The following is a 27,157-nucleotide window of genomic DNA, read 5'->3' on the forward strand; positions in this document are numbered from 1 at the left end:
TGTGTATTAGGGCAGGGGGGCGATATTTCTTCTAAAGTAGAGTTCTTCTGCGAGACAGAAAGCAAATTTCAGCTGAAAATGTGTGATGATGATGTTGAAATAGAAGCTGTTCATAGAGACCCGGCGTGCACGAGGAACATTCAGCACTAGGACAGTCCAGGCAACCCCCGCCCGTCGATTACAGCGGCGCGGCTCGCAGAACTCAGCCCAGGCCCGGGGCAGGCGAACTCGGGGGAGCGGGAGGCAGCCCCGCAGCGCGGGGTACCGGGGGGCAGCGCGGGGTTCGGCGGGGCAGCAGTTTCCCCAACATGGAGGGAGACGCCCGCGGTTGTGCGGTTGCCCGTGCCTCCCGCAGCCCCCAGCCCGCGGGTACCATTCCCCAAACTGCTCCCGAGGGGAGGGCATTTTCGCACTGGAAGAATTCCCGCTGTACCCCTGCCCTCCCCCACAATGCCGGCGCCTGGCTCTTTTAGTCAGACTGAGAGTTGATCCTAGTAAGGGGGGAGTGCGGGTGAGAAATGCAATGAAAGACCGGGGGGAAGCCGGTCTGCTCCGCAGCCCCTGGCCCCTTTGGGATCGGCTCTTCTCAGGCGCGGCGAGGAGGTGGGGGCCGCTCTGCGCCTCTGCAGCTCCGGGAGGGTTTGCATTGGACGATTTGAGCCTGGGGAGGGGGGGAGGCTGCCTGCAGCCCCCCCCGGCGGCCCCTCCTCCTCTCTCCGGCGGGAGGGGGGCCTGGGGGGGCGAGCTGCAGCCCGGATATTTGGGGGAGGGGGCGAGCGCAGCTCCGCCGCCCCCCGTGTGCCGCGGGCGGGGGCCTCGCTGCCGGCTCGGTATTGGAGGATCGGTGCTGGGGAAGGGGGAGACTGCAGCCCCCAGCCCCGCGGGCGGGCGGGGTGGGGGCCGGCCTGCTGGCTCTGGCTGCTCTTGCATTGGCGGATGCGGGGAGGGAGGGGGGCAGGAAGCGGGGGGGCAGGGGGGAGCCCGAGTGGCTGGAGGGGGGGTCTTTATGAATAGGGTGGGGGTCTTCTCGGCCAAAGAAGAGAGGAAAGTTTGCGGCGCCGGTGGTGCGGGTGCAGCGAAGCGGGCGGGGCCCGGACCGGAGCCGGCGGCGGCGGCGCTTGGTCGGGGAGCAGCAGCCGGGGGGCCCCCGCTGGATTTTTGTAGGGGGGGTGGTATCGCCCCCTCCTTCTCCTCCCCCCAGGGGTGAAAGTGCAAGAGGAAGTGCAGCCGCTGCCATCTTTCCTCCGCTCCAAACACACAGGGACGGACGGAGCCGGCAGCCCGGAGCCGCAGCCGCCGGAGCTTCCCCCTCCCTCCCGGCTTCGCTGCAGCCGCGCCGCGCACGCCCCTTCCCGCGGCGGCCTCCGCGGCCGCAGCGCCTCGTGGCGGCCGGGACCGGGCGGAGCTCGCGCGGCCGCGGCGGCCCCGCGCGGCGCGCGCCCCTCGGCCGCCCGAGCCTTTTGTCTCGCCCCCCCCACCCCCCCCTCCCGCAATCCCCTCGCGCTGTGCAGGGAGCGCAGCGCGCGCCGCCGCCGTCGGCCCGGACAGGGGCGGGGAGGAGGAGGCGGCGCGCGCCGCCGGGCGGCCTGAGAGCGCGCGCCCCCTGCGGGCGCCAGCGGGGCGGCGCAGCCCCCATGGAGCGGGTGAGCGAGGCCGCCGCCTGCGGCCCCTCGTCGGGCTGCTACACGTACCAGGTGAGCCGGCACAGCGCCGACATGCTGCACAGCCTCAACCAGCAGCGCAAGAACGGCGGCCGCTTCTGCGACGTGCTCCTGCGAGTGGGCGACGAGAGCTTCCCGGCGCACCGGGCGGTGCTGGCCGCTTGCAGCGAGTACTTCGAGTCGGTGTTCAGCGCGCAGCTGGGCGACGGGGCAGGTGGCGGCAGCGCGGAGGGGGGCGCGACGGAGGCGGCGGCGGCCGGCGGTGCGGCGGCCGGCGGGACCCCCGGGGGCGGGCGGGAGCTGGAGATGCACACCATCAGCTCCAAGGTATTCGGAGACATCCTGGACTTCGCCTACACGTCGCGCATCGTGGTGCGGTTGGAGAGCTTCCCGGAGCTCATGACGGCCGCCAAGTTCCTGCTGATGCGCTCTGTGATCGACATCTGCCAGGAGGTCATCAAGCAGTCCAATGTGCAGCTCCTCGTGCCCCCTGCACGCCCCGACATCATGCTCTTCCGTCCAGGGGCTGCTGACCTTGGCTTCCCTCTTGACATGACCAACGGTGCCACTTTGGCACCCAATGGCAATGGCATTGCTGGCATGCCCGAAGACGAGGCCACACGTGCTGCGCTCACTGCTGCGCAGTCCTCCCTACCTGTTCTGCAGGGCGTGGACCGCCTGCCCATGGTGGCAGGACCTCTGTCCCCACCGCTGCTGGCCTCACCCTTCCAGAATGTTGCTGCTAGTGCCCCTACTTTAAGCACCAAGAGGGGCAGAGGGCGTCCCCGTAAAGCCAATCTCTTGGACTCCATGATGTTTGGTACCCCAGGGGGGCTGCGAGAGGCTGGTATCCTGCCTTGCGGTCTCTGTGGGAAAGTATTTACGGATGCTAATCGTCTTCGTCAGCATGAGGCTCAACATGGGGTGACAAGCTTACAGCTGGGCTACATAGACATCCCACCCCCAAGACTGGGTGAAAATGGTGTCCCTGGTCAGGATGACCCTGATGCTCCCCGAAAAAGAAGCAGGACGAGGAAACAGGTGGCCTGTGAGATCTGTGGCAAGATTTTTCGGGACGTGTACCATCTGAATCGGCACAAGCTGTCTCACTCTGGCGAGAAGCCTTACTCTTGTCCGGTGTGTGGCTTACGGTTCAAGCGGAAAGACAGGATGTCCTATCATGTTCGATCTCATGATGGCTCTGTGGGAAAGCCCTACATCTGCCAGAGCTGTGGAAAAGGCTTTTCCAGGTAAGAGAGTACTTATAAGGACCATACACACGAACGGAGACCTAGGAAGTTGTCATCTTTATTCTTTGGGAAGCAAGAACAGTTTGTACTTAGGATAGTTTTGACTGTTCCACTTTAAAACGTCTCAAGAAATGAGACTTCCCGCATTTCCGCTGGGACGCTATTCCACAATCTCTTGAAAGGGTTTAAAAGTAATTAAGACATAGAACTGGGAGTCAGTGTGGCTTCTGGGTAACATTCCCAGCTTTGTCCCAGGCTTGGTGTATGCGTGTCCTTGGGCAAATCAGTTAGTCTCTCCCTCGAATGACTCTTCTGTGAAATGGGTATTGAAGTAATTACCTCCCTCACATAAGTGTCTTGAGACTACTGATTTGTAGGTAGTTGGAAGGTGCTGTTGAAGTGCAAATATTAATACATCTCAAGATTATTATTTTTCTCGTATCCATTTTAAATTTTCTTTTTCTTAACTTCCCTTCATTTCTCTTAGTTCGTAATGTTTTTTATCACCCAAATGTGAAGGAAGAGGTGAGATTTCAAAGGCTGCAGCATCAAGTATCTTTTATTACATGATCTTTGTGTCCTTTGGGTTTACATCCTTCTGAAGGGGATCCTGTTTCTGCCCTGCAACATACGTAAGATCTGTGCATTTAATGTTGCTGATTTTTTTGTTGTCACTGTTTGTGGGAGTTAATTTAATAAGTAGTTTGATACACGTAGTCGTGTTAGTGGTATCTTATAGTCTGAGTTAATGAATTTGAAACTTCTTTGGAAGTTTGCTGCTCGCTTGGAGAGTAGAAGCAGTGGGGGGAGGGGGATGCGTACACTCTGTGTTGCTTTTGTAGCAGCCGCGGCTTTTCTGCTCTAACCAGGAGGGAAGGAATCGGAATCCGAAAACAAATCAGAAGGCTACTATGCTCTCAGTGCAGGAATTATGCCCCTGCTAGCTCTCTTTTTGATAGCAGGACTTGCTGTTACTGAAATAAGTTAAGACAATGTAGACTCTTTTTTTCTTTATTTTTAAAATCAGCAATAATTAGGGATGCATCTGCACAGGGACTGCAGATTTAGGGATGGGAAGTTCTAACATGAAAATTTCACCTGTGGCTAGTAGTGAGAGTATTTTTCTTATCATAGTGCTACCTGGGATCATCTGCCAATTTTTACTGGTTTTATTCACACTGGAAGATTTCCACTGTTGCTGTATAAGGGGGTTTTGTCCACAGGGGAGAGTGGAAGCTACATGTTGAGTTCTCATTTTTCCCAGTGAGTTAATGTGAACAGGCAGGAATGCTGTCCTAAAAGGAAGCGAAGGAACAAAAATGTCTCTGTTTCTAAAATCCAAGTATGAATGAAAAGAAGAGTCTCTTTTAAGTTTCAATATTCAGCCAACGGCAGTTGGAAGTGGAATGTCTAATTTTAGTAGCCTTTCCTTCGCTCCATGGCGCAGCACGTGAGGTTGCTAGGCTTCAGGTACCTACAAGGACCCCAACCAGTCTTTCCGGTTGCACGGCTCCAGCCCGCTTGCTGGAGCATCAGGTTTAACAGCCTCCCTGCAAAGTTCAGCCTATTTTCTGTCTGCAGTGTGTGAATTCCATCCCGAGCCCTCCCATTGGCGCAGCTGGGAAGTTGGGGGAGGAGAGGGTGGAGAACTTGTTTCCAAGCAATTTTGGCCTCATACAATGAAAAGCTTTCTTCCCACTAGGAGAAACTCCCACCAGGAAAATCTGCAGCTATTCAGTCCTCTCTTCTTCAAAGTAGGCTTTACCGATTGTGGAGAATGGTCTATCTTTTTATTTCAGTAATAATTTGCTCTTCCATTGCACCTTCTAGTTGGGACCTTCAGAGCACTTTATTAATGCAGTTTCCCCACCAAGTTGTAAGTTAGGACAATAGGTTTTCATGTTGCTGGTGGAAAATGTGTCACAGCAACAGTTTACTGTCAGCCTTTTTGCACGGAGGTGCTTAAAGTTGGCTTCGTACATCCGTGGTTGGGACAGAAACCAAAAGGATCTGATTTTCAAATACTCAGCAACTGTAAATCAGGGTGCCCTGATTGTCAAGATCTAAATAGGATTTTGGAAGGGAACATGCAGGCTTGAAAATAGTAGCTTGTATTTCCTGTTTTCTCTGATCAGTCATCATTTCTCCCTGAGAAAATGCTGCCTTTTTAGCAAGTTGGAGAGGGTACTTGTCAAGGTAGAGTCCCAGTTACTGGTCATCTGGTTCTTGGAGAGTTAAATATCACCACATTTATAATACATTTGTAATAATCCACCACTGGGATCTTATTTTTTCATTAAAATTGTAAGTTTACTTTTAGTATTTGTTTTAAGTGTGCTTATGTGTATTTTCTTTCAAGGCCAGACCACTTGAATGGACACATCAAACAGGTGCATACCTCAGAGAGACCTCACAAGTGTCAGGTAGGAGCTGGAGGGGTTTAGACTGATGTATGGGTAATCTTTGGCATTGCGTTTAGGTGTGCAGACAATTACGAAGTATCAGTAAAAATACCACGTATGTGTGAATTGGGATAAATATGGGTAAATAACAGTGTTCAACAGTGACAGCTGCTTTCCATCCCTCCCATCCCCCAGCCCCTTGTGTCATCTACAGCTTTGGTCCTCCTGCCTCCCTCCCCTCCTACCAGATGCTCTTCCCTGCTGCTCTATCCCAAGTCTCACCCTGGATCTCTTACCCAGCCACCTTGTCCCTGGGCTTAGAGTCAGTGTCACTGTTGATGGCCTCCATGCCCCTTCCTCCTTTTTTTATTTATTGCAGTTGTTGCCAACAGGAGGCTCCAATGCTGACTTCATTTTGGGTTTTTTTTTTTTTTAGAATACTTTCAAATAAAATTGGTGAATATCATAACTTGCCAAGATACTTTGATTTTTTAATCACATAGCCTTCAGAACATTGCACTGAGCAAAATTGGAAGCTTTTTGGTTTTATCCCAGGGAGAATATACATAATGGCATCACAGTATCCTTTGTAATACAATGTTATAATGTTGTATATAGTTTTTTCCAGTTAATAAATTATTCATTAGGGTTTAAAAGATCAAATTAAGAAACATATTTTGTAATTCACTTGTAGAGAGTTGTAAAAGGTGCCTGGAAGTGGTAACTAAAACCAAAGTTGAGAATCGGCTTCCACTGTCATTCACTGCCTTCACATAGTTGTCGGGCAAACTTCTAAAACATTTGCTGGGCTAACAGTTTCCATGCTTGGTCTCTGAAGAAAGATTGATTGATTTATTTAAAGAAAGTTGGAGCAAGGTAATTTTCATTTTCTTTGAAGACAGTGAAGCTCAGAGGATTTTTTGTCTTCTAAAATTTTTAACCACCCTGTCTGAACCCAGTCCGTCAGTCCTACATCACTGCTGCCTCCTGAGCTGCGGTTTTTTTCCCCTGTATCTTGACACATCTCTCCCACGTTTCCTCCAAATTATGAAAGTTTTGAAACATTTTGCAATTTTAATAATCCAATGAACATTTTTTTCAGGCATATAGAGCAATCTGAAGGTTTCTGTTGACCTCCATATGATCTGTGGAAGCGCAACACCTTCAAAAATCAGGCCGTAGGGACTTCACATTGATTTAACTGCATATCCTATATAAAACCTTAGACTGGTTTAAGCTTCTTAAGATGACTTAGGAGTTAGAGATTTACATAAATTGGAAAATTCCACTCATAAAAAGACTTCATAATTTGGGGATAGCAAGGGGTCCGGGTGGATGAACTGAAGATGACTACAGTTTTTTCCATGAACATGTATTTGTGTGCAAGTATGAAAGTGAATGTTTAGGTCCCAACACAAACAGAAACTCACCAGTCTCTTGCCAGTTGACATCAAGGTTACTGAATGAACAGAGTTTATGAGTAGCATTAATAAACATGTCCTTTGCCAGCTGAATGCCTGATAATTTTTGAATAGTTTTCTGATTGATTTAAGAATATTAAATATAAACTCTAGAAGCGTGAATCAGAGGATACACTAAGAGCTAGAACGTAAAGAAATACAGAAGCTAAGATAGTACAGCCAAGCTCAACTCTGTCTCCTGGCACACATGTATTTTATGATAGCAGTTTCTAACATCAGCCTTTCTTGTTGTGTGTTGTCTAAAGCACCATAATTGTGCATGCACTGGTCATTCATTCAGTTCAAAGGTACAGGCTGTAGGTTACCAGCATCAAGACAGAGTTGAGGTGCTCATTCAGGCTTGGTTTGATTTTGATTTTTGGCTGCTTAACCATGCAAAGTTAATTTTTCATGAATCTTAAGGTGTAGAAAATTTGTTAAGGAGCTGTTGTGTGTCCTTGCAAAACCAATACTTTATAGTATCCTGTCAGATTTAGAAAGTCTTCTTAAACATGCACAGATCTGCTTTACACGGTACAAACCACAGAAGGGATGCCATCACACAGAAAATTGGCTTCAAATCCAAAAGCTGATGTATAAATTGATAAAGTTCTCCTTGTGGTCATCTCATAACCAGTAATGCTTCTGTTCCATGATGTGTATCTAAACACAGAATCTGGCCACTAAGAAGGAAAACAGCTTAATACTGTAATGTTTCCCCATTTTCCATTCTCTTTTTTTTTTTTCCATTGATTTTGTTTGGCAAACTAGCTCCCCTTGAGAGCAACCTGAACAGCATTGAGCATCCTTTTTGAATGAGTTCCTGTTGGAAATGTTATTGTCATGCTTTGTTTATGTTTACTGCAAAAGAGAAGTGCTCAGTAAACAGGAAAGCTTTCCAGAATCCTCTATGGCAATGGCATTCCTGGAAGTTGTGCTCTATTATGATTTAAACAAAATCCACTGGCCATTTACCTGAGCCCTCATTTATCTTTGCAGACCAGTGGATACCTAATGTTTTGTTGATGTAGCATCCTGGTGCATTTTACGCTACCAAAGCCAAAGTGTGAAGGTGTCTACCCAACTTCAGAATGAAACTATGAGAAGCAGGACAATTGTGAGCTGAACATCACCACAACAGCTCTAGTTTTTAGTGCTCAGCATGTAATCCTACACTCATCCCCCTAAAATAGCAGCTGTGCTTCACAGATCTTTGAAAAACTATCCGAAGTTGCAGCACCTGATGCCAGACAAAGACCTGATTCCAGCTTTTTCATTACTGGTAAAACAGACTCAGAATAGGGAAGGCCTCCAAAGAACCAAGGCAGCTGAAAAATCCAAGAAGTTGCTTTGGTGTCCAGACAAGACACCAAATGCCACTCTGGATGTTTTCCCCTGGATTGTTGCACTGGTGATTTTTTTAATTGTTCATTTATTTTTAAATTTTTTTTTTTTTAATCTGACAGCAGAGTTCTGGATGTAGGAGAAGGGGTAAGTCAGTTTTCTGGCCATGATGGGGTAGCTCAGTTTGCTGACTCACCATGGGAAGGGGTGAAGCTGGGGTGTTGGCTTTTGAGTGTGAATGGTATGAAAGTTAGGCTGCAGTTTGGGAGGAAACAGCGATCTCAAAATCTGTGGATGCAAAAGAACAAGGGGAGAAAACAGAAGTTTGCCTCTTCTCAGGGATAAGAGACAGGTTGTTATTCTGGCAATTTAGAAAGAGAAAAATGCAGGTTAAATTAAAGCACAACTTTTGACAAAGAAAAGAATCTATTTATTTAAGTAACCCTAAAATTGGCATCCCAAATCCAGTGCTTTTCCCATTGATTTCAATGCAGAATGAGTTTCTTCCTGTCCTAATTTCTCTTACTTCCTGCCTATTAGCAGGAAAATGGCAGCCACCATGGAATAAGCTCAGAGACATCCACATCCATAGAAAAGTTGAACCTTCAAGAGGTATTTCTTAAACAATGTTTTTTAAACTTTATATATATATATATATATTCTTTTTTAATCTATTTATATAGCTGTGCAATGTTTGATAGGAAAGCACTGGAGAGTTTTCTTCTATGATTAACAATTAATGATAAATTCTTAGCACTTATTTAGCACTTCACATCTTTTGTAAGATAAAACTTTTTTTTTTTTTCTCTATACCTTTTATAAATATTAACTATTTGAATATTAACTTTGGGGTCTTCTTTAAACCTGGTCCTGTCTCCCATTGTTATGGTTCAGCTACTCTGGTTCTTGCTTTCTCCACTGGACTTAATTTTTACTTTTTTTTAAGCTTCTTCACAGATCTGGTTTATTATGTAGCTTATCCAAAGGTGAACTGTGCACAACTCAGCAGCAAAGAGATCAAACACAGAAATTATTATATTGTCTTTCCCTAAACTTTCAACTTGATAAGTTCAATATGGGACAGATCTGGTTTTACTTCTGGCATCCCTGTGATTTGTCTCTGGCCTGCTTCATCAACTAATGCATTCCCAATGCTTTTGTATGGACGCTTCCTGTGGCTCAATATTTTTACACTTACTGATGATGGATCTCTTGGCTGTCATTTTTGATTGTCTAGTTACATATCTTTAGTTGATATCCAACAGATTGATTAGTATCAGTGCTGGAATCCTGCCTGAAATGAGTGTTTACCTCTGAGGACATTTTAGTAAGTGAAAGCTGCACCTGTTTTGCTCAGCGCTGTGTACTGAGATTTCAAATGAAGAGAAATCTTTCACGTTCCAGAATTTGCCTCTTCACTACTTGTGATTTACGAATCTTTGTCTGGTGAGCTTAGTTAAACTGTGTATATTGCAGAAATCCAGTTAATTTTACTGTTGTCTTTTTAAGTTCAGTAAGTCCTGATCCTCTGAGGTGCTAAGCCTTGTGCTTGCTGCAGAATAGTCTCAGCTCTATGGGAGTTTACCATACTTAGGCATCTCACAGGATCAAATGAGTGTAAAGCCTCCTGAAATTGATAGGTACTTTTCAGCTGTCTTCAATGTTGTTTTTTTTTATTAAGCTCTTGATAAACTAAATTATATAAAATTATGTGGGTTATGGTCTTCTGTATTATCAATTTCACTTATTTAAAGTTATAATTCTGGAATTTTGCTAGGATTGTTACATTAAAGTGTATCGAGAAACAGTTGTTTAATTACACACTGATACTTGAAAAGACAGAATATATCCAGTTCCCAAGTCACTTAATAGCCTCATATTACCTCTGAAAGGGTTCTGGTTATACATCTTAAAACCGTGTTGTTTTATATAAAAGTGATATAAATGAAACACTCTACGCTCTTGAATGTTACACTTACTCCGTAAGTGTAATGTTGCCCGCTTACTCTGGTCATTCTAATGTATGTTTGCTTTTGTTCTTCCTCTCACACTTGTGAGCAATGGTTTCAGACTGTATCTTTAATAACTTGTACAGTGTATTGCTGGTGATTTATTTTCCTTCATGTGTTAGAGATAGAGCAAGCCTTTCAGAGCTGGCAGGCTGTTGTAATGGGCTATATATGTAGTCTGCATGCCTGCCAATTGCTGTGATCATAAAACTGGGAGGAAGCCTTCACTCATCTTACCATATGGATTACGCCTGGGAAGTGGGCAAGTAAAATCAATATTATTTTAATGCCAAATCAAGCTTGTTTCACAGTAGTGAGTGGAATATGATACCTTGATCAGGGGTAAGTTATAAACAGATTACAGGGTCATGCAGTTATTTTGATACCTGCTCAGTTCTGAAGCTTCACTTCCACAATTTGTCTGCACTGCTACGGTGGATACCAGGATGGCTCTTTTACTGTCTTTCATCATAATCTCATCCCAGCCAGTTTTCTGATGCTTGCTTTGTACGTCTTCATACTCCAGAGGGATTCTATGTACTGAAGTTAGATTGATCAGATCAAAGAAAAAAATTTAGGAAGCTGACAGAAAGGACATTTTGAGTGGTCTGAAGTGTTTGTAATGGCTCGGTGAAATGGCAGAACTTACTGTAAATGGAATGAAGAGGTTTCTGCTGTTTCTTTTGTTAAATACTACTTGAAGTTTTAGTATCTTCAGCCTCAGAGAGGAGCTAAGGCCTTACAACTCTAAGTTGATTTAAGTTTTGCTGTCTGTAGTATGTTAGAGCTGTTTTCTTGCTTTCTTAATTCTCTGAAGTAGAAACATTACATCTTGTGCAGTGTGTTGGTTATCTGAATTTTTTATTGTGGGAAAATGCCTTGCACATCATGTCATTTGTGTGTATGCACAGGATCTAAGGTATTTACTCTAAGGCATACTAAATATGTTCAATATCAGTGCTTTTAGCAGAGTTGATGAGTCACATAGTTCTCATTATACCTGCAGACTTGTAATGCTTCCTTTGCCACTCGTGACCGACTGCGCTCACACCTAGCATGTCATGAAGACAAAGTTCCATGCCAGGTGTGTGGGAAGTACTTGAGAGCAGCATATATGGCAGATCATTTGAAGAAACATAGTGAAGGACCAAGCAATTTCTGCACTATCTGTAACCGAGGTAATGAAGAAACTATTGTTTTATTTCAGTGGGATGGGACAGCGCTTGAGGGAAGCTGTAAGGCTGCGTGAGTCTGCCTGCAGCAGGAGGAGGTTATGCCGTAGATGTGTACGTAGTCTCTGTTTTTCTTATTGAATAGTTAACCTTGAAACTGATGGAGCTATAGGTCTGGCCTCTGGCCTTTTTACATGGCTGATAGTTCCTGAAGAAATTCAGTTTAAATCTGAAGCAAATTGTTTCTAGACAGTTTTAAGAGTTTTATTTGCTAAATACAATAAGCTGTGCAATAACCATGATATGTTGCCTTGCTGCTATTCACCATACACTTTTTTTTCCTACGCCTGGCTAGACTTGAGTCCTTGCAATCAGTTAGGAAGAAGAATCTGTAAAATACACACCAATATACTGTACCTTAAAAAAATCTATATTATCAGTCTTGCTTAACCTCCTGGTGCAGCAGTAGATTCAAGCTGCTTCTCCCTCTTAACCCAAGAAATTGCTTTGTGTTAGTGTACATTTCTAAAGCAAATTTTGTAAAGAGCACTAGGTATGTGCTTTACCTTTGTTTGTACAGATACAGCTTTTCACAGAATCATAGAATGTCTTGAGTTGGAAGGGACCATAAATATCATCGAGTCCAACTCCCTGCTCGACTAAACCATATGGCTAAGAGCTTTTGAAGCTTTTCCGTCTGTTTGTGGTACTCTTCAATTGGAGAGCGTTGTAAATTTAGGCTTTGTGGGCTGTGAGGCAAGCTGGAAAAAGAATTTTGACTCATTATTGTCGTCTTTTTTTTTTTTTTTTGAATGATTAATACACAACTTCAGAATACATTGTTGGCTCACACAGGCATTCATACCTAGTAGGAAGAGGCTGCTGTTGTGTTTTGGGATCTTATTTTTTCTGATGAGTCCATTATTTATGATGTGTGTTCCCTTTTCTAATTTAAGAGAAGTGAAATCTTTTGAGAGAATAAAGCTGTTCTGTATTTAATGTGAGAACTGTACAGGGAGCTTTTGGATGACTAGGAGTCAGTTGATGAGTAATGAGAGACATTAAATTGCAAGAGAGGCATTTCCAGTAGTTCAACAGTCTTTTAGGTCCTGATAGCATTGTTAAGTTTGAGGGACAAAGGCACCTTGGTTAAAAATCTTCGGATTTGGAAGCTCCGGATAGCTGGTATGAAATGAAGCTTGGCTTGCTTTCCAGCTGAAGGTCTATCTTCTGAAAAACTGCTTAAGCTTATCCTGATTCTTTTTGTGGTAACAACATGGAAAAGAGGCTATCCAAGATCCGGTTGCTATCGTGCTCTCCTTTAGTTGAACATGGTGCCAAACAGAAACTCCAAACGGGTTGGGAGGAATTGTCTTGTTTCCAAGATTTTTAAGATTGAGTTTCAACTGAACTACCACTGGATGTCACTGCAGCTCTTTTGAAATTCAGCCAGAATGACAAAAGACAGCTCTGGCATGCAAACAATGAAATGACTAAATGGTTTATTCATATTTTACAGGTTTAAATGTACAGTGGAGATATAAATAGAATGTATACTTCTGTGTAGAAGGATAGGGGACCTGTTGTACAGCAAACTTGGAGCATCTACTTTTTTGCTTACAGTCTATGTGTCTTGTCAGAATCTAGTCTGCTGTGAATTTCAGTTTCCAGCAGCACTCAGAAAATATAATTCATCTGGTGAATTATTGTTAAAATATCTACGTGTTAAAATTCATAGGAAAGGGAAAATACAGACTGGATTTGTCAAACAACTATGTTATGAACTCATTGTTTTATGCTATGAAGTTTGATTATAGATTTATGAACCAAAACAGGACAATTTTTAATACACAGTGTTCTAGAATCAAATGATAATGTTGATTGTTTTAAATAGGTACCTTTTACATTGTAGAGCCTGGCAAGATGAAGTGTAGTGGAAAATTTCTCGGGTAGAAGCATCTATCTGATAGGTATTTGTGCAGTCAGAAGGTACTCACCGTCCCCCCCGCCCTGCAGTTGTGCCATGACTGTGGTGCTTGTGCAATAGAATTTTGTTTGATTCTTCCCTCGGCTAACATGCTGGTATATTTTGTATTATTTGGATCTTAGCTAGTTCTGAATATAATATTGTTGAGCAAGATGCTCAAGCTGCTTGTAGAGAGAATTTTGGATGTTGGCCCACAAAAAAACCAAAAAAGTGAATGAAAAGGTGATTATTACCCAGATTAACATATCCTGGTGTTAAAGACAGAGCTTAGAACCCCACAGGAACAGTATATCCCACCAGAAGACTTAAGGCTTTTCTTAATCAAGTGTCTCATGTTCTTTTAAAGGTTTAGTGGATTTAGGAGATGGAGAGCTCAGTACGTGGCTGACAGCAGTAGCCACTGGTTTGTCATGTCGTGTGTGTCCCCATTTGCTGATTCCATTTATTCATTTCTTTTACGAAATGGCAGTATAATGTCCAAAAATCACCATCGTGATTTGGTGCTTTTTCCAGGTTATTTTCTCACGTAGGTTCTTTATGCTTAGAATAATTATGGAAGCAATTAAATCCTGTTAAATCAGGGAAGCTGGACAATGTTGTTGGTTGGTTTGGTTGGTTTTAGTTTTGGTTTTGTTTTGTGGGGTTTTTTTCCCCTGGGATTTTCTGTTGGGTTTGTTGGGGTTTTCTTTTAAGAATTCATCTAAAATGTGCTTACGAAAACTAATCCCCAATCCTCACTTTTTAAGACAAATTCTCTTTAATCAGTTGAAATAAAAAAGACCTGCTCCTGCTTTGTTGTTACATAATCTTCTATAACCATTCTTAGGAACTGTATTTGCTTGTGTGGGCTTTTTCAAAGAGCTTCAGAGATGAATGACTTTGGCGAGTCTAGAACTGGTACTTCATAATCACAGGTGCAACTCCAGAGATTCCTTTTCTGTTTTTCTCCTGATGCACAAACATTGTTTATTTCACAGAAATGACTTAGGAGAAGGGTAAATATTCCAATGGCAAGTTAGATGGAATTCTTGTTTACAGTAAGATGAATTCTTGTGTATTTCCTGGTGGATAGAGAGTTGGTTAAAGTGAGATATATTCTGCACATGTTCCAGCTAAATCCAAATTGGAATTTTTGAAAAAGGAGCATCCTGCAGTTATTTCTGTAGTCTGTCTCCTTATAGATGTATCTAAGAGATCAAGGGATAGGTCCCATTTATATAAAGCAAATCATTTCTTCTCTCTGCATGTTTTTAATGTTGGTTCCTCTGGTATGAAGAAATAATCTGTTCTGCAAAGCTGAGAGATGTGCATGGGTAAAACAATAATACATTTCTTCTTTGAAAATCACTGCCACTTGATTCTCTGCATTAGCCTGACTTTGTTTTTAAAGAGCTTTTAAAAACTAAAGGATTATTATCTCTGAATTCCCTGTCCTTCCAGGACAGGCATTCATAATTAAGGTTGGGGGGGGACGGGACGGGGATGCCAGTGCTAAGTGCTTCAGAAAAAAAAGATAGGATAAAAACAGAACAAAAAAATCTCACTTTAAAGTTTCCTGTTGGCATTCTTACTGCTTTGATGGAAGTTGATGACTCACATGTTCATCTGCCAAGTGCATAAAGGGGAGCAAACACACTTTGCAGGCAGTTTTCATTATAGAAAACAATGTGCTCTACAAATAGTTCTGAGTTCAGAAAAAATACCACATAGCAGAGATTACAACTTCAGATCTTTCTGTGGCAACTGTAGTATAGAAGGACACTGAATAGCTGTATGTAGTCCTTTTTTAACGGTTGGCAGTAGGATTTTAGTGCATTGCTATGTAGAGGCTCATCTCAGCATGCATGTGGTTATTAGACACGTCTGAAATAAGGGGAGTACGTTGTAGTTGGAAGTATCACCATTATAGCTCTATATTGTGTCCTTTTCTCTATATCTGGTCAAACACTGGTTCTTTCCATCTCCAGAGTGAATTTTTGGTATTTGGAAAAATACATTCTCTTGTGGGCCAGAGAGATTTTCAGTGCAGCATTTTGTGTCTGAGGATAGGTCTTGCATTATCTCAGAGGATAATACCCTTACATTGATTCCCTGGATGACACGTGGCCAAAGTGATTCTGCTGTATTGTATTTTGAGTCGTGTGTTCTTGGTTTCTTCACTTGTGATGTATCTGCTATTCTGTGCATTTATCTTCAACTCAGGAGTCTACAGTAACTCTTGCTCATTCTCGGTAGTCTGCCCTTTTGCCCTTCAGCAGGTTGCTGTGGAGTTCTATCTTGCTCTGCAGGTCCTGCAGAAATAGTTCTTAATAACCCCTGAACACTCTTTGATCCTGGCTTCTAAGAAAAGTCTGGGTAGAGAGATATTCTGTTGGGTTGGCATAGGGAATTCTAGTGTAAAGCCACGTTCATTGTTAAGTTCACCTAACAGCTGCTATCAGAAAATCCACCAGAGAGCTGTGCCAGTATTGGTTCTGCATCCTTCCTAAGATGTTCTTATATAGCATCAAACATAAATATATATAGCATCAAACATAAATGCAGTTTTATCAGTAGAAAAATGGCTTTACAGTAGTATATCTATCTGTATTTAAAATGAAGCATTGGTGTGAAGCTTCTCTTGCTTGTGCTGTAAATGCTGTATGAGTTTAAAAATATCTAGATCCTGGGCTTTCTCTATATGGAAAGGAATAGACAAATCTGAAACTCTGTCTGTTATGGTGAAACTTGTGTTGTGTTCTAAGGTGTTCAATAAAAATGTTTCTAATGTGAAAGTACCATAATATTCCGTTCAAAACATAATAGAAAACTAAGGCGGCTGTTGATAGGGGTACCCTGTGTAGGAAGTCTTTGTGCCTCATATATGTACTCCAAATGCATGAGTACTAACTGCAAATCTTATAAAAATTGAATTTTAAAACATCCCAAAGTACATTTGAGATAATTTATTGCATGAAAGGAAAAGGTTGCATTTGTGAGACTTCCAAAACAATTCAGAAAAGCACATGCACAAATGTAAAACACTGTTTTGTTCAGAAATTAGCTGTTTGAAATCTACATTTTTAAGTTCAGTGGTTTGGGCTGACAGAGCAGAACTAATAGAAATATTGACATTTCATTTTAGTTTTATTGGGGGTTTTTAACTGCAGACAAAATATGAGTTTTATTGTTTTTTGAAATTCAGGATGAGCTGAAGGGTGAAAGTGTTTTCAAAAATTGCTATAGAACAAAACTGTATGCCTTAAAACCTCAGTAGCTTTAGCTTTCTGCCTTCTAGGGTTCACTAAGGGGACAAGCACACTAAATACCAAAGAGGGGTGTTACTAAATGGCATCCCTTCAAATCTGAACAGCATAAAATAAACTAATTTGAACTGTCGTCCAAAGTATTATCAAATTATGAACATCTATTTAATTAAAATAAAGCAGCACAAAAATGGTGAAGGGACATGGGTGCCTTTCCTTTTTGTATCATGTCTCCTCTGCCTTTGTTTTTCCCGAGAGTTTCATGTTACCTGCTAGGTTTGCTTGCATTGGGTTTGTTTCTCAAGGAGGCTGTTCTTTCATCATGACTTCCAAACAGCAAATGAAGTCTAATGAAATGTATTCATTGCCTGATTATGTCTAGAAATCCTACTTGAGCATGTTATAGGTAACCAGAAATCAAGTTAGTATAACAGCAACTTTGTAATAGGGAGTAGGAGCAAGACAAAGATTAAAGGAATGGGGAAGGCAGATGTGTGTCTTTGCTGGTGGCAGGATCTCATCTCCTTTTATCTTGTTTAGGTTTCTCCTCTGCCTCCTACTTAAAGGTCCATGTTAAAACCCACCACGGTGTTCCCCTTCCCCAGGTCTCCAGGCACCAGGAGTCCATCCCGAATGGGGGAGCAGCGTTCCACTGCGTCAGGACCTATGGCATCAAAGGCAAGAGACTCGCTGCTCTGCACCTTGCTGCTCTGTGCAGAACTTTGTGTTGTGGGATGCTGGGCTGGGTGTGAGCAAGGGGAGGGAGGAAAGACAGCAAAAACACTGGAGAGAAGCTTAGGGAGATGCAGAGAAATTGCAGAGCATCACATAGTATTTAATACCTGTCCTTGGATAGCTGATTTCACAAGTCTGGGGGAAGGAGATGGACATGTAAGGGTACATGAATTTTTGGCAGCTTCTTTGATTTTAGAGATTGAAAAAGCCATATTAGTTCATCTTGACCATCTTCCTAGGAGCAGTCAGTATTTGAATGTTGCCTGGGGGGTGCAGATTCTTCATAGTTCCTTAGTACCATTCTGCTTGAGTCTCGTGTCAGTCAAACCACATATCTAACTTCTGGTGAAGGAAGGGGGGCCTGCAGAATGCAGTTCATAGAGATTCTTGAGAGGTGGAAGAAGTATGCATTCTCAGTTTGATGAGGAGCTGTGCAGCTACCTGTAGTTACACTTATTAATGCTGTTGTTGGGGAGGACAGATAGAGGGTGATAGTACTGTTGCTTTTTTGTTTGTTCGTTTAACCTGGTTTTAGCTTATAGAAAAAACAATTGTAGGAATAGCTGAAGAATATTTAACTTCTGAATATGTGAGGCTGTAAAATTTCTGTAGAATAGCTTGCTTTCTGCTTCTTGGTTTGAGCTGTAAGTATTCTTGGGGAAGCTGAAACATCAGAAAATTCTTCAAAACCATGGTTGTCCCAAAAAGTTGGGTTTTTTTTTTGGCCCAGGGGAACACAGCAGGCTGGGTTAAACAAAGTCTGTGCCAGCAGAAAGCTAGTTGTGTGATTTTTTTCTTTCTGTTGAAGTCCTGATAGAGTTACTACAGAAGCCCTTTGGGTTTGGGTGGTGTGCTGACTTAACAAGAGATTTACTCCAGCTCAGTGGTGTATTGATTTCATGCATATCCTGTTTGGTTTGTAATGCTGAGTCCAGAGCAAATCTGTCTTTTGGGTTGTGCCAAGTGGTTCTTTGGTCTTTTAGAGTTAATAGTAGTTCCAGCTTATTTGTATTCAGAGACTTGTTGAGGAGTATTTCTGGGTTTCCCACGCTCATTCACATGCGCTGAGCAAAAAGTGTGGACAAACTTTCTTGGCATAATGTGAGAGGAGAATGGGGAGCACTCCAAACATACCAATGGCTTTGCCAGGATATGTATCCAAATGACTTAAAATAGTGTCTCTGACCTCCCTCCTGTTTCACACTACAGTATTTTAAGATGGAACCATTTTAGATTATGAAGTTCACTTCTAACAGCATTGCACTTGATTTGTAAAAATAAAAAAGTTCCTCAAGACTAAGTGGAATTTCATGCCTTAAATTGCAGTAGCTCACTGCTGTTTTGTTGAGTGTTTCCAGGTTTCTTCACATCTTGCTGCAGCCTGTTCTTCATGAGGTTTCTAGGCTCTCCCCCAAAGTAACAACAATATTTCAGAAGTGTAGGATTGAATTGCAGAGTTAAAAACTCATCATTAGGTCCATCCTTTTGTAGTGCCTGAGGTATAAATGTTGGTGAGACATCTATGGGATTCAAAAAAGTGTTATATAAATCAGAGTCCCATTATGGTCCCATTCAATATCATGAAAAGTCCATACTAAAAACCTGGATGTTGCTCTGATAGCAGCTGTGGTTTGTAAAGAAGACCTGTGGTCAAGGGCTCTTGAATATGAGAGATTGCAATGTTAAGTATGTATCATTCTGTCATGACAGGCATTAATGAAATCAGGTGGTAACCAGTATGATCTATTTTAATGCATGTTAAATACTTCTTTTGGGAGATAAGATTCTGAAAACTTCTCTTTTTTTTTTCCCGTAGAAGGCCAGAAATGTTCACATTCGGACCCGATTGAGAGTTCTGATTCATACGGAGACCTTTCTGACACCAGTGACCTCAAGACTCCTGAGAAACAGAGCACCAATGGGTCCTTCTCGTGTGACATGGCAGTCAGCAAAAACAAAATGGAGACGGAAGGAGAGAAGAAGTACCCTTGCCCTGAGTGTGGCAGCTTTTTCAGATCAAAGTCTTATCTGAACAAACACATACAGAAAGTTCACGTCAGGGCCCTCGGTGGCCCACTGGGGGACCTCGGTCCTGCTCTAGGATCCCCCTTTTCACCCCAACAGAACATGTCTCTCCTGGAGTCATTTGGGTTTCAGATCGTCCAGTCAGCATTTGCATCATCCCTAGTGGATCCAGAGGTCGACCAGCAACCAATGGGGCCAGAGGGGAAATGAGATCAGTTTGATCTTAAAGCAAAGCAGCAGTCTGGCTATAATGATAAGATGCTGTGAATGAAAGAGGAAATAATGAAATTTGGTTCTATAGCTGAGAATTTTTTATTCATTTTAGCTTCCCCTTTTATCTCATGCCCTACCCCACCTTTAAACCTTCACTGGGGAGAGGAAGAAAATGCTTCTTAGCTGATAAAATACAGAAGATGGTGACCTTGAACAGAAGACATGACCTAAAACACCAAATGGAGCTTTAGAGGCTGCTGCTGGTGTTTAGTTGTGATCTTCTAGAATAAATGTTACCAGCACTGATCTGAGAATTAGACAGTCCTAGTGACCAAGGCACCTGGGGAGCTACAGCTACAGGGAGCTATGCTTTTGTTCTCTCTCTATTCCCCACCTTCCCTAACCTACCCCAGAAAAACAGTAAGTTTTAAAACCAGACCCATTATTGCCCCATTATTGACTATAACAGTAAGTAAAATGCCCCATGGTACCTACCAGGGTACAATGCAGTTGTCCTTTTAAAAAACAAAATCTTAAAAGAAGGTGCAAGAATTTGAACCCCTTCTGCCATTTGTGAGGCTGTGAGTGCTGTAGCAGAACTGAACTGCTGAGAAAAATCACCATTCAGAACAGGTTGTTTTTGTTACTTTTGACCATTAAACTTGCTGTCAGTTTTTTTAATTCTCTATTATTATTATTTTAGGACCTGTTGTAGTGAATTGCTACTGAAAAGCCAGTCTAAGGCGATACACAGAGCACTCTTAAAGCAGCAGTCACATTAGGGTTAGTATTAATTCTTTTTTTAGATGTACCATAATTAATAACTTGGCTAGTTGGTTGTTTTAAGTCTATGAAAGAAATAGTTTTATGAAAAAGAAAAAAAAGGAAAAATACCATTGCAGTCTGGTTGACTGGTGCTCATTTTTCATGTGGGGACCTAGGGTATAAACACAATGAGCTATCGGGTTAACACTATGTACCACTGACTTGTTTAGTGTGAATAAACCCAGGGGTTCACAGAGTGATTTTTGCTTTAATTGGATTGGACTCTATTAAAGAAGTTAGTATGTTACTTTGCATCCCCTCGTTTTGTCTGGTTTTTGAGCAGTTTAGCCACCTGTCCAAAAGGTGTGCAAATGAGAGCCAGTAAATAAGACATTAATCCCACTCTGCACTGTACTGTATTCTCAGTGAGCTGGGCTTTTTGGCTACACTCGTGCTCTCCTGATCTGTCTCTAGTCAGGTTTGCAAAAGCCAGTCTTAATCCTTTCTTTCCAAATAAGAAGGGTTTCTACTGAAAGAGATGGGAATTGCAAACAGCATATCTCTCAAAAAGAATTGATTACAAAATGCAAAGAAGCTGGGCTCTAGGCTGTTGGAGGTTCCATTTAATCTGAAAATAGCACTTGTGCAGAAATAATGTCCTTTCTTGACCCTCCCTTTCCTCCCATGTAACTTGTCAAGGTTTTATGTACCAAATCCAGGTATAAATGTTGTTTAACACAGGGTTAGGAGTTAGGAATACTCTGAGTTATAATTATGGTTCTGCTGTTGATGCTCAAGGTCACATAGGAAAGCTCCCTGAATTGTTTAATTTCCCATCTGTGAAGAGTTTCCTCTACATCACAGTTGTGAGGATTAATAAGCGAAGGTTTAAGCAGTGATTTGGTCTAGAAAGGCCACTCTGAAAAGCCCAAGTCCCATACCAGCCATGCATTCTATGAAGCAATAGCTTTCTCCATCATTAATACAGTGCTGGAGCAGGGTAGACCACCTCAGACCAGGACCTACATCCTCTGCAGGAGACATATCTATATTAAATGTGAACATAGCCACAAACTGCTGTTGCACCACAACTTGCATTGCCCAGGTGCTCCTAATCCAAACCTTGCAGCTAATGCATAACTGAAATAAGATACATTCCTGATTTTTTTTTAATGTTGGAATTATAGAGCCTTTTGTATAAGTATATGGATTTTGAAATGATGTTCTAAATTCTACAGACTTAGAAGCCCTAGCTTCTCTTTTCTAAGAAGCTACATTTTTTGTACTTGCTCTTGAGTGTTACAAGCCAAGGATTAATAATCAATGGCTTTCTCTTTATAGCACCAGCACTTTCTAAATTGAGAGCATGTTGCAGCAGACTTGAGGTTTTGCTACTAATCTGTGTTGGGAGACTGAAGGACATGTTCCTCTCCATTTATCTTCTCCCAGAATCCCTGGAATAGGTATGAGTCTCATTTGAAGGGAAAAAAACAAAGATAAAACCAAACCAACCCACCTTAAAACTAAAGCTTCATGGAATTGCTGTTGCTGTACTGGTAAGCTTAGATGGCAAGTAGAAAATGGACATTTCAGGAAGGTAACATAACATTTTCAAATACCTTACTAATGTAGACCATACTGAGACAAGCTTGTAAACTGCCAAGCAAGGGGAGATAGAGCAGGCTTTCCAGTCAGCATAACAATTCGTTGGGGTTAGGAAATGCAACTGCAGCCACTCTGATTTAGTAATAGCTCGTGTTTAAGCCACCAGGAAAATTTCTGTTGAATTAAGGTTGTATTCTGAAATATTTAAGGAGTTTGTGTTCCTGTGTGTACTCAAAGAGGGTGCAGTAGTCATAAAATTCAACTCCAAAAGCCAACTCTAGAATATAGGGTGTTTTCATCCTACATATGGCTCCACTGACTCCAGTGTTACTAGTGGGTTGAATTTAGCCATGTGTATCAGAATTTAATTTTGAATGCTACAGAATTTGACCTGATGAAACAAATGAAAAGCCTTGAACTAAATAGGAAGCCTTGTAAAACACTAACCGTGCATTTTGCTTGTCAAAGAAAATGCTTACTAAGTTGTCATGAATCCATCGATTGAAAGCTACTTACTTCTCAGTCTAGTGGACAGGGAAACAATTGGGCAGGAAGTGAACAATCCTGAAATGACAATTCTGGATCATCCTAGTGTAAACGGGAGGGATTTGCACCGACACAAGAGACTGATGCAGACCAGTGCCAGCACTAGTTTGGGCAGATCTTTGGCAGTGGTATGTTTTCAGAGCTTTTTGCTTCTTTGGGGGCATATTGTTCCATTCTGGTTAATAATTTATATGCAAATTCTTTATATTGTGTGCTTTGGGAAATGCCTGCTTCTCAGAGAACAGAAGACAGATCTAAACAGAAACTCGTCCTCAGAAGTTCAGAATTCAAATGGAAGTACTTAACATGCCCTGAGCTGTAACCTCACTTGTTTATATTACATTTTTAATTGGTTCATCAGTGTACAGATGATAGTTCTCATTTTGGGCCAGCCCTCCTTTTCTTATCATCATCTTTGGTGGGACTGCAGTCCGATGTTGGAGTCAGTGTACTTTTCTGCCAAGAAGGGAACTTCAGTTCATACAAATTCAGATAATCAGAGTTGTAGTATTTCTTTGTATTATAGGAGTCCCTAAACCCCTCAACTGAGGATTAGACCCTTGTGTATTAGGTATGATGAAAAAATCTTCAACCATTTATAATCTAAACATTAAAGGTAGATGAGAAAAGAGTAGATGCTTATAGGTGAATGAGTGAAATAAAACCGAAGGACTAAAAACCGCTTGCATGCATGCTTAAGTGTTGTGTTGAATGTAGGGACACAGACTTATCATTGGGCTTCTTTCATTGCCTGATTTTATCTTTATGTACTGTTAATCAACAACAAATGCAAGGTAAAGTGATTTAATGTGAATTTATTCCATACTGAGTTAAATGGCCTTGCATTTGTCATGTGTTAAATGTGTGCAAACAGACTTCCTAGTGTGGCTCACCTGATGCATGGTAATGTGGTGCGTGTGAGCTCTCAATGTGAAGTGATTTGCCCATGATAACATGGGAAATTGATAGCAGAACCAGAAATTGAACACAGATTTTTCCTTCTCTCAATCCAGTGCCTTAACTATAGTAGGGCAAAGTATTATATGTTAGGGGGGGTGTGTGATTGATTTGTTTGGGTTTTAAAGCCTAGAAGTCTAAGATGGTGTGGAGTTGGTCTTCCTACCAATCTTTTGCATAATTGCAAATGCCCAGTCACAATTTTAGACCTGTTTGAGTGCCAGTGACTTAGGGAATATTTGTTATTTCCCGTGTATTCCCTGAAGTTATTGTTCCTCCCTCAACTGCTGTCAGCAGTAAGGAATGACTTGAATAGAAGAGCTGTGTAACTGAATGTCTATCTAACTCAACTAACTGAATCGATAGTATGAAAGCTAACCTAGATTTTGTAGGCTCTGTTGTAACTTTAGTGTCTTGTTTTTTCACTAAATCTTTGTTCCTAGAAATCAATATCTGAACTTATGTCTTGAGTCTGGAGTGGGGTACCACTTTCAGCTTTAATTTTTTTTAAGGTGCTTGCTTGAGGAAGTAGATGCCAAAGTAAACTTCAAAGGAATTCCAGACTTCAGTGTTGGAAGAATGAATGGAGAGCAAGAGCTCTCTTTGGGTTTCATGAGAGATAAATGGACAAAGTAAAAAAACCAGCTACTAAAATTTTCAGTAATGAAACGGGAAAGGCTTTTCTTTATCACCACAGAAATAACCAGATATTTTCAATTGTTCAGCATGGCAGAAACTCTGAGAGCAAGTGCCAAACAAAACCATGGAATGTGTTGGCTTTTTCAGCATTATGAACATACCTTAACAGCATTATGAATATTTTAATGTATATTAAGCCAGCTTTGTACCGTTCACCTTTTGCCTGGGCACAGTATCTGAGTTTTAATTGAACAGAACATAAGCTCACAGTGAATCTCTGAGCTTATGCTCTCAGTCCAACCCCGAGAGACAAAACAAATGAGCAAAGAGGGGAAAAAAACCCAGTAGGAAAATTTAAAAGGCAGAACAGTTTCTGGAAGATTCCCATGTCTCCTGAGAGAGTCCTGGTTTTTTATCCTGAACATCCTTTTCAAAACAAGATCCTTCAGCTGTTGTGAATGAGCCTTTGGGAACAGACTTGGCTTTCAGCCCAAACTGCTGCTCCTTGTCCCTGTCAGAAGGCAGCATGTTCTGGAGCACTGAGCCTGGGACCCGGAGGGAGGCAGTGCTCCCTGACACCACATCTACTGTGGCAGACTCAGCAGCAAAAGCACTGGCATAATGTCTTCCTGCCTGCTTCCGTGCCACCTTCACTCTTCACACATTCCTGTGTCAGTGTGGTACCTATTCAGATGTGTACAGCTCTGCAAAAACCTGTGTTAGCTGTAAAACAAAGCAGAGAACTTTGCCTAAAAAAGATAAAAAAAGGGGAAAAAAACCAAACCACCAACCTTAAAAATAGTTAAATGATGTAACTGCAAAGAGATGCAGAACAGGAGCAGGAACCCTGTCTGTAAGGGGTTGTGGTGATAGCTGGAATGTTTAAAGCATGTTAGTGAAAAACCACAGTTGTTTGCTCTGTGGTAGCAGTAACGCGGCCTGTTTGTAAAGAATTAACACCTTGTGTCATCTCTAGCCTCTTCTGTGTTTTGTTCCCGTCTATAAAATGAGATGATGATAACCCTTGGGTAAGACTGTTTCAAGACTTGATTGATGTGCCAAACTGTGCTACACAGTTGTGCTGTGAGCTCTGCTGCAAGTGTTTGGCCTCACTGACTTCAAGCATAATGCAAAGTTGAACAAACATTTGGCCACATTTTTCCTGAAAAGTGAAATACTTGATTTAAAGACTGCCTGGCACTGTTGATCCCCTCTCAGGGTTTATGTGAACAAAGCTTTTCCTGGGTGGCCTCTCTAATTGTACTGCAATTTGGAGACCTGGAGGTGCTCTGAACTGAGCTGTACTGAAGGAAGGAGGTAACTGGTGTCTCGCTGATGTTCCAGTGACCCCCTCCCAGCTCCTGGGTTCTATGTGGACCATGGGGCACTTCATACAGCCACTGGCAGCCATAAATGCTCTTGAGCTTCCTGTAGTCACATAGTGAGCTTGGGTAAGTGTTTTCATAATAAATCAGTCTCATGCTTGCTAATAGCTTTTTGGCTGCTGTGTCCACAAACTGGTGCCTTCTCCAGGCGATTTTTACATGCCCTCTGCAAAGTTGTCAGACTGACTGCTGGCTCCTGAAAGAATCAACCAAGCCTTGCTCTTGGGCTCAGAATTCCTCTTCAGTACTGTTGTCATCTGAAAGTTTGCTGCAATTAGTACAAATACACAGTGTAAGAGAGAAAATAAAAGGCTGTTCTCAGATGTTCTGTAGAGTGAACAACTGAAACTGAGTTTGGGATGAGCCAGGAAAATGGTGTTTTGCCCTGGCTGCACGCTGTATGGAAGAGACAGTGCCTTGGAAGGGAAGGAGCAGGAAAGTTTGCCATTGGCTCTGATGAATCCCAATCCTGCTTCTACTGAAGTTGTTGGGAATCCTCCCATTATCTTCAGTGTGAGCAAGAAAGGATCTTAGGTGAGGATGGATGACTCTTTCCCTACTTGAATGAAGTCTCTTGCTTATTTATGGGCCTGCTTCTATTGAAACCGAGCCTGTTTTAGCCTTTTTGGGTTCTTAGGGACCTGTTTGTATAAAGCAACTTACCTACCTATCTTTTTTTTTTCTATTGTGTGTATTTTTTGTATGTTCTGTTGGAAGGTGAAGCCTCTGTAGAAGGGGATACAAAAACTGATTTTTAAATAGTAATAAACCAAAAGAGAATTAAACTCTGCAGGCTGCATGCATTCATTTCCTGGAGACGGAGAGTTGAGGCCATGAGTGCACAGAGAGACAGCTTGATTTTCTCATCTCTCAAACTCTTCCTCCTTTCAGATACAGTTCCTGCCTTTGCCCAGCTTCACTCAGTTCTATGAAAACCCATAGTGCGATGGGCAGGTTGCAACACTGTGTATCACGATGGCCTTATTTGGGCTAGAAGATCCTTTCTCTGCTGCTGTGCTATAAGATCTCTTAACATTCTTCTAACATAAGTAGATGGAGTAGCAAGGATTTATGTGAAATTTGATACTGTCTTCCCTGAATACCTGGAAGGCAGTGAAAATAAAAATGAGTACATATAAATATGTATTTCTGCTTCTGGCCTGCCTACGTCAGCTGCTAGGTCATTAGTTAAATGCACTGTGTTCTAACTCAACACCATTATATCCTAAAGAAATAAGTGAAGTAATGGGGCAAACCTTTATTAAACCTTTGTTCCTTCCTGGTCTTTTTGCTTCCTAGTGGTGGTACCAGTTTGAGCCCTGACCTTCTGAAAGAATGGCAAACTCAAGACTAAAATAACAACAGAGATTTGCCCTATTCTGTAAACATACTTAAGGAACAGAGTCTTTTAATTTGTAAATAGATGTAAAAAAAGTCTATGTGCATATATAGGAGCCATGAAAGGGGCTCTCTCTGCATGCCTATGGCATATGTACAACCAAAAAGCCTTTCTACACAGGAAAGAAAAGGCAGCTTCCCAAAATAAACAGCTCCTCCCATAGCCTTCAGGCAAACACCTGTGGAGAGAGGTCTTTCACAGGACCCATGTGCCAATGGTTTTATCTGCTTTCAGGTCAGCTAAGAAAATAAAATCCAGAGAGGAGAGCTCTGCATTGTGAATGTCCATGAATCCAGCGCCTTTGTGAGGAAGCACTAGTAGCTCTACTGAAAAGGTCTGGTCTCTGCTTCTCTGCTCA

General features: G+C 42.4%; 1 protein-coding gene across 5 annotated transcripts; it reads left to right on the forward strand.

Annotated features, from left to right (window-relative positions):
• Positions 1 to 1,162: 1,162 nt before the first annotated feature.
• PATZ1 (POZ/BTB and AT hook containing zinc finger 1) lies at positions 1,163 to 26,190 on the forward strand. 5 transcript variants are annotated; one of them, XM_030501775.1, is made up of 6 exons: positions 1,163 to 2,911; positions 5,271 to 5,334; positions 8,658 to 8,729; positions 11,133 to 11,304; positions 17,071 to 17,208; positions 19,082 to 26,190. In XM_030501775.1, exons 1-6 carry the CDS (start codon positions 1,635 to 1,637, stop codon positions 19,498 to 19,500), a joined length of 2,142 nt encoding a protein of 713 aa, XP_030357635.1. In that variant the 5' UTR covers positions 1,163 to 1,634; the 3' UTR covers positions 19,501 to 26,190. The 5 variants fall into 5 exon arrangements, with proteins under 5 accessions (XP_030357635.1, XP_030357636.1, XP_030357637.1 ...); XM_030501776.1 differs by lacking the exon at positions 8,658 to 8,729 and having other exon boundaries at positions 1,164 to 2,911; XM_030501777.1 differs by lacking the exon at positions 17,071 to 17,208 and having other exon boundaries at positions 1,625 to 2,911.
• The last annotated feature ends 967 nt before the right edge of the window (positions 26,191 to 27,157 follow it).

The sequence above is a fragment of the Strigops habroptila genome, chromosome 11 (genome assembly GCF_004027225.2).
Source record: "Strigops habroptila isolate Jane chromosome 11, bStrHab1.2.pri, whole genome shotgun sequence".
NCBI classification, from domain to species: Eukaryota; Metazoa; Chordata; class Aves; order Psittaciformes; family Psittacidae; genus Strigops; species Strigops habroptila.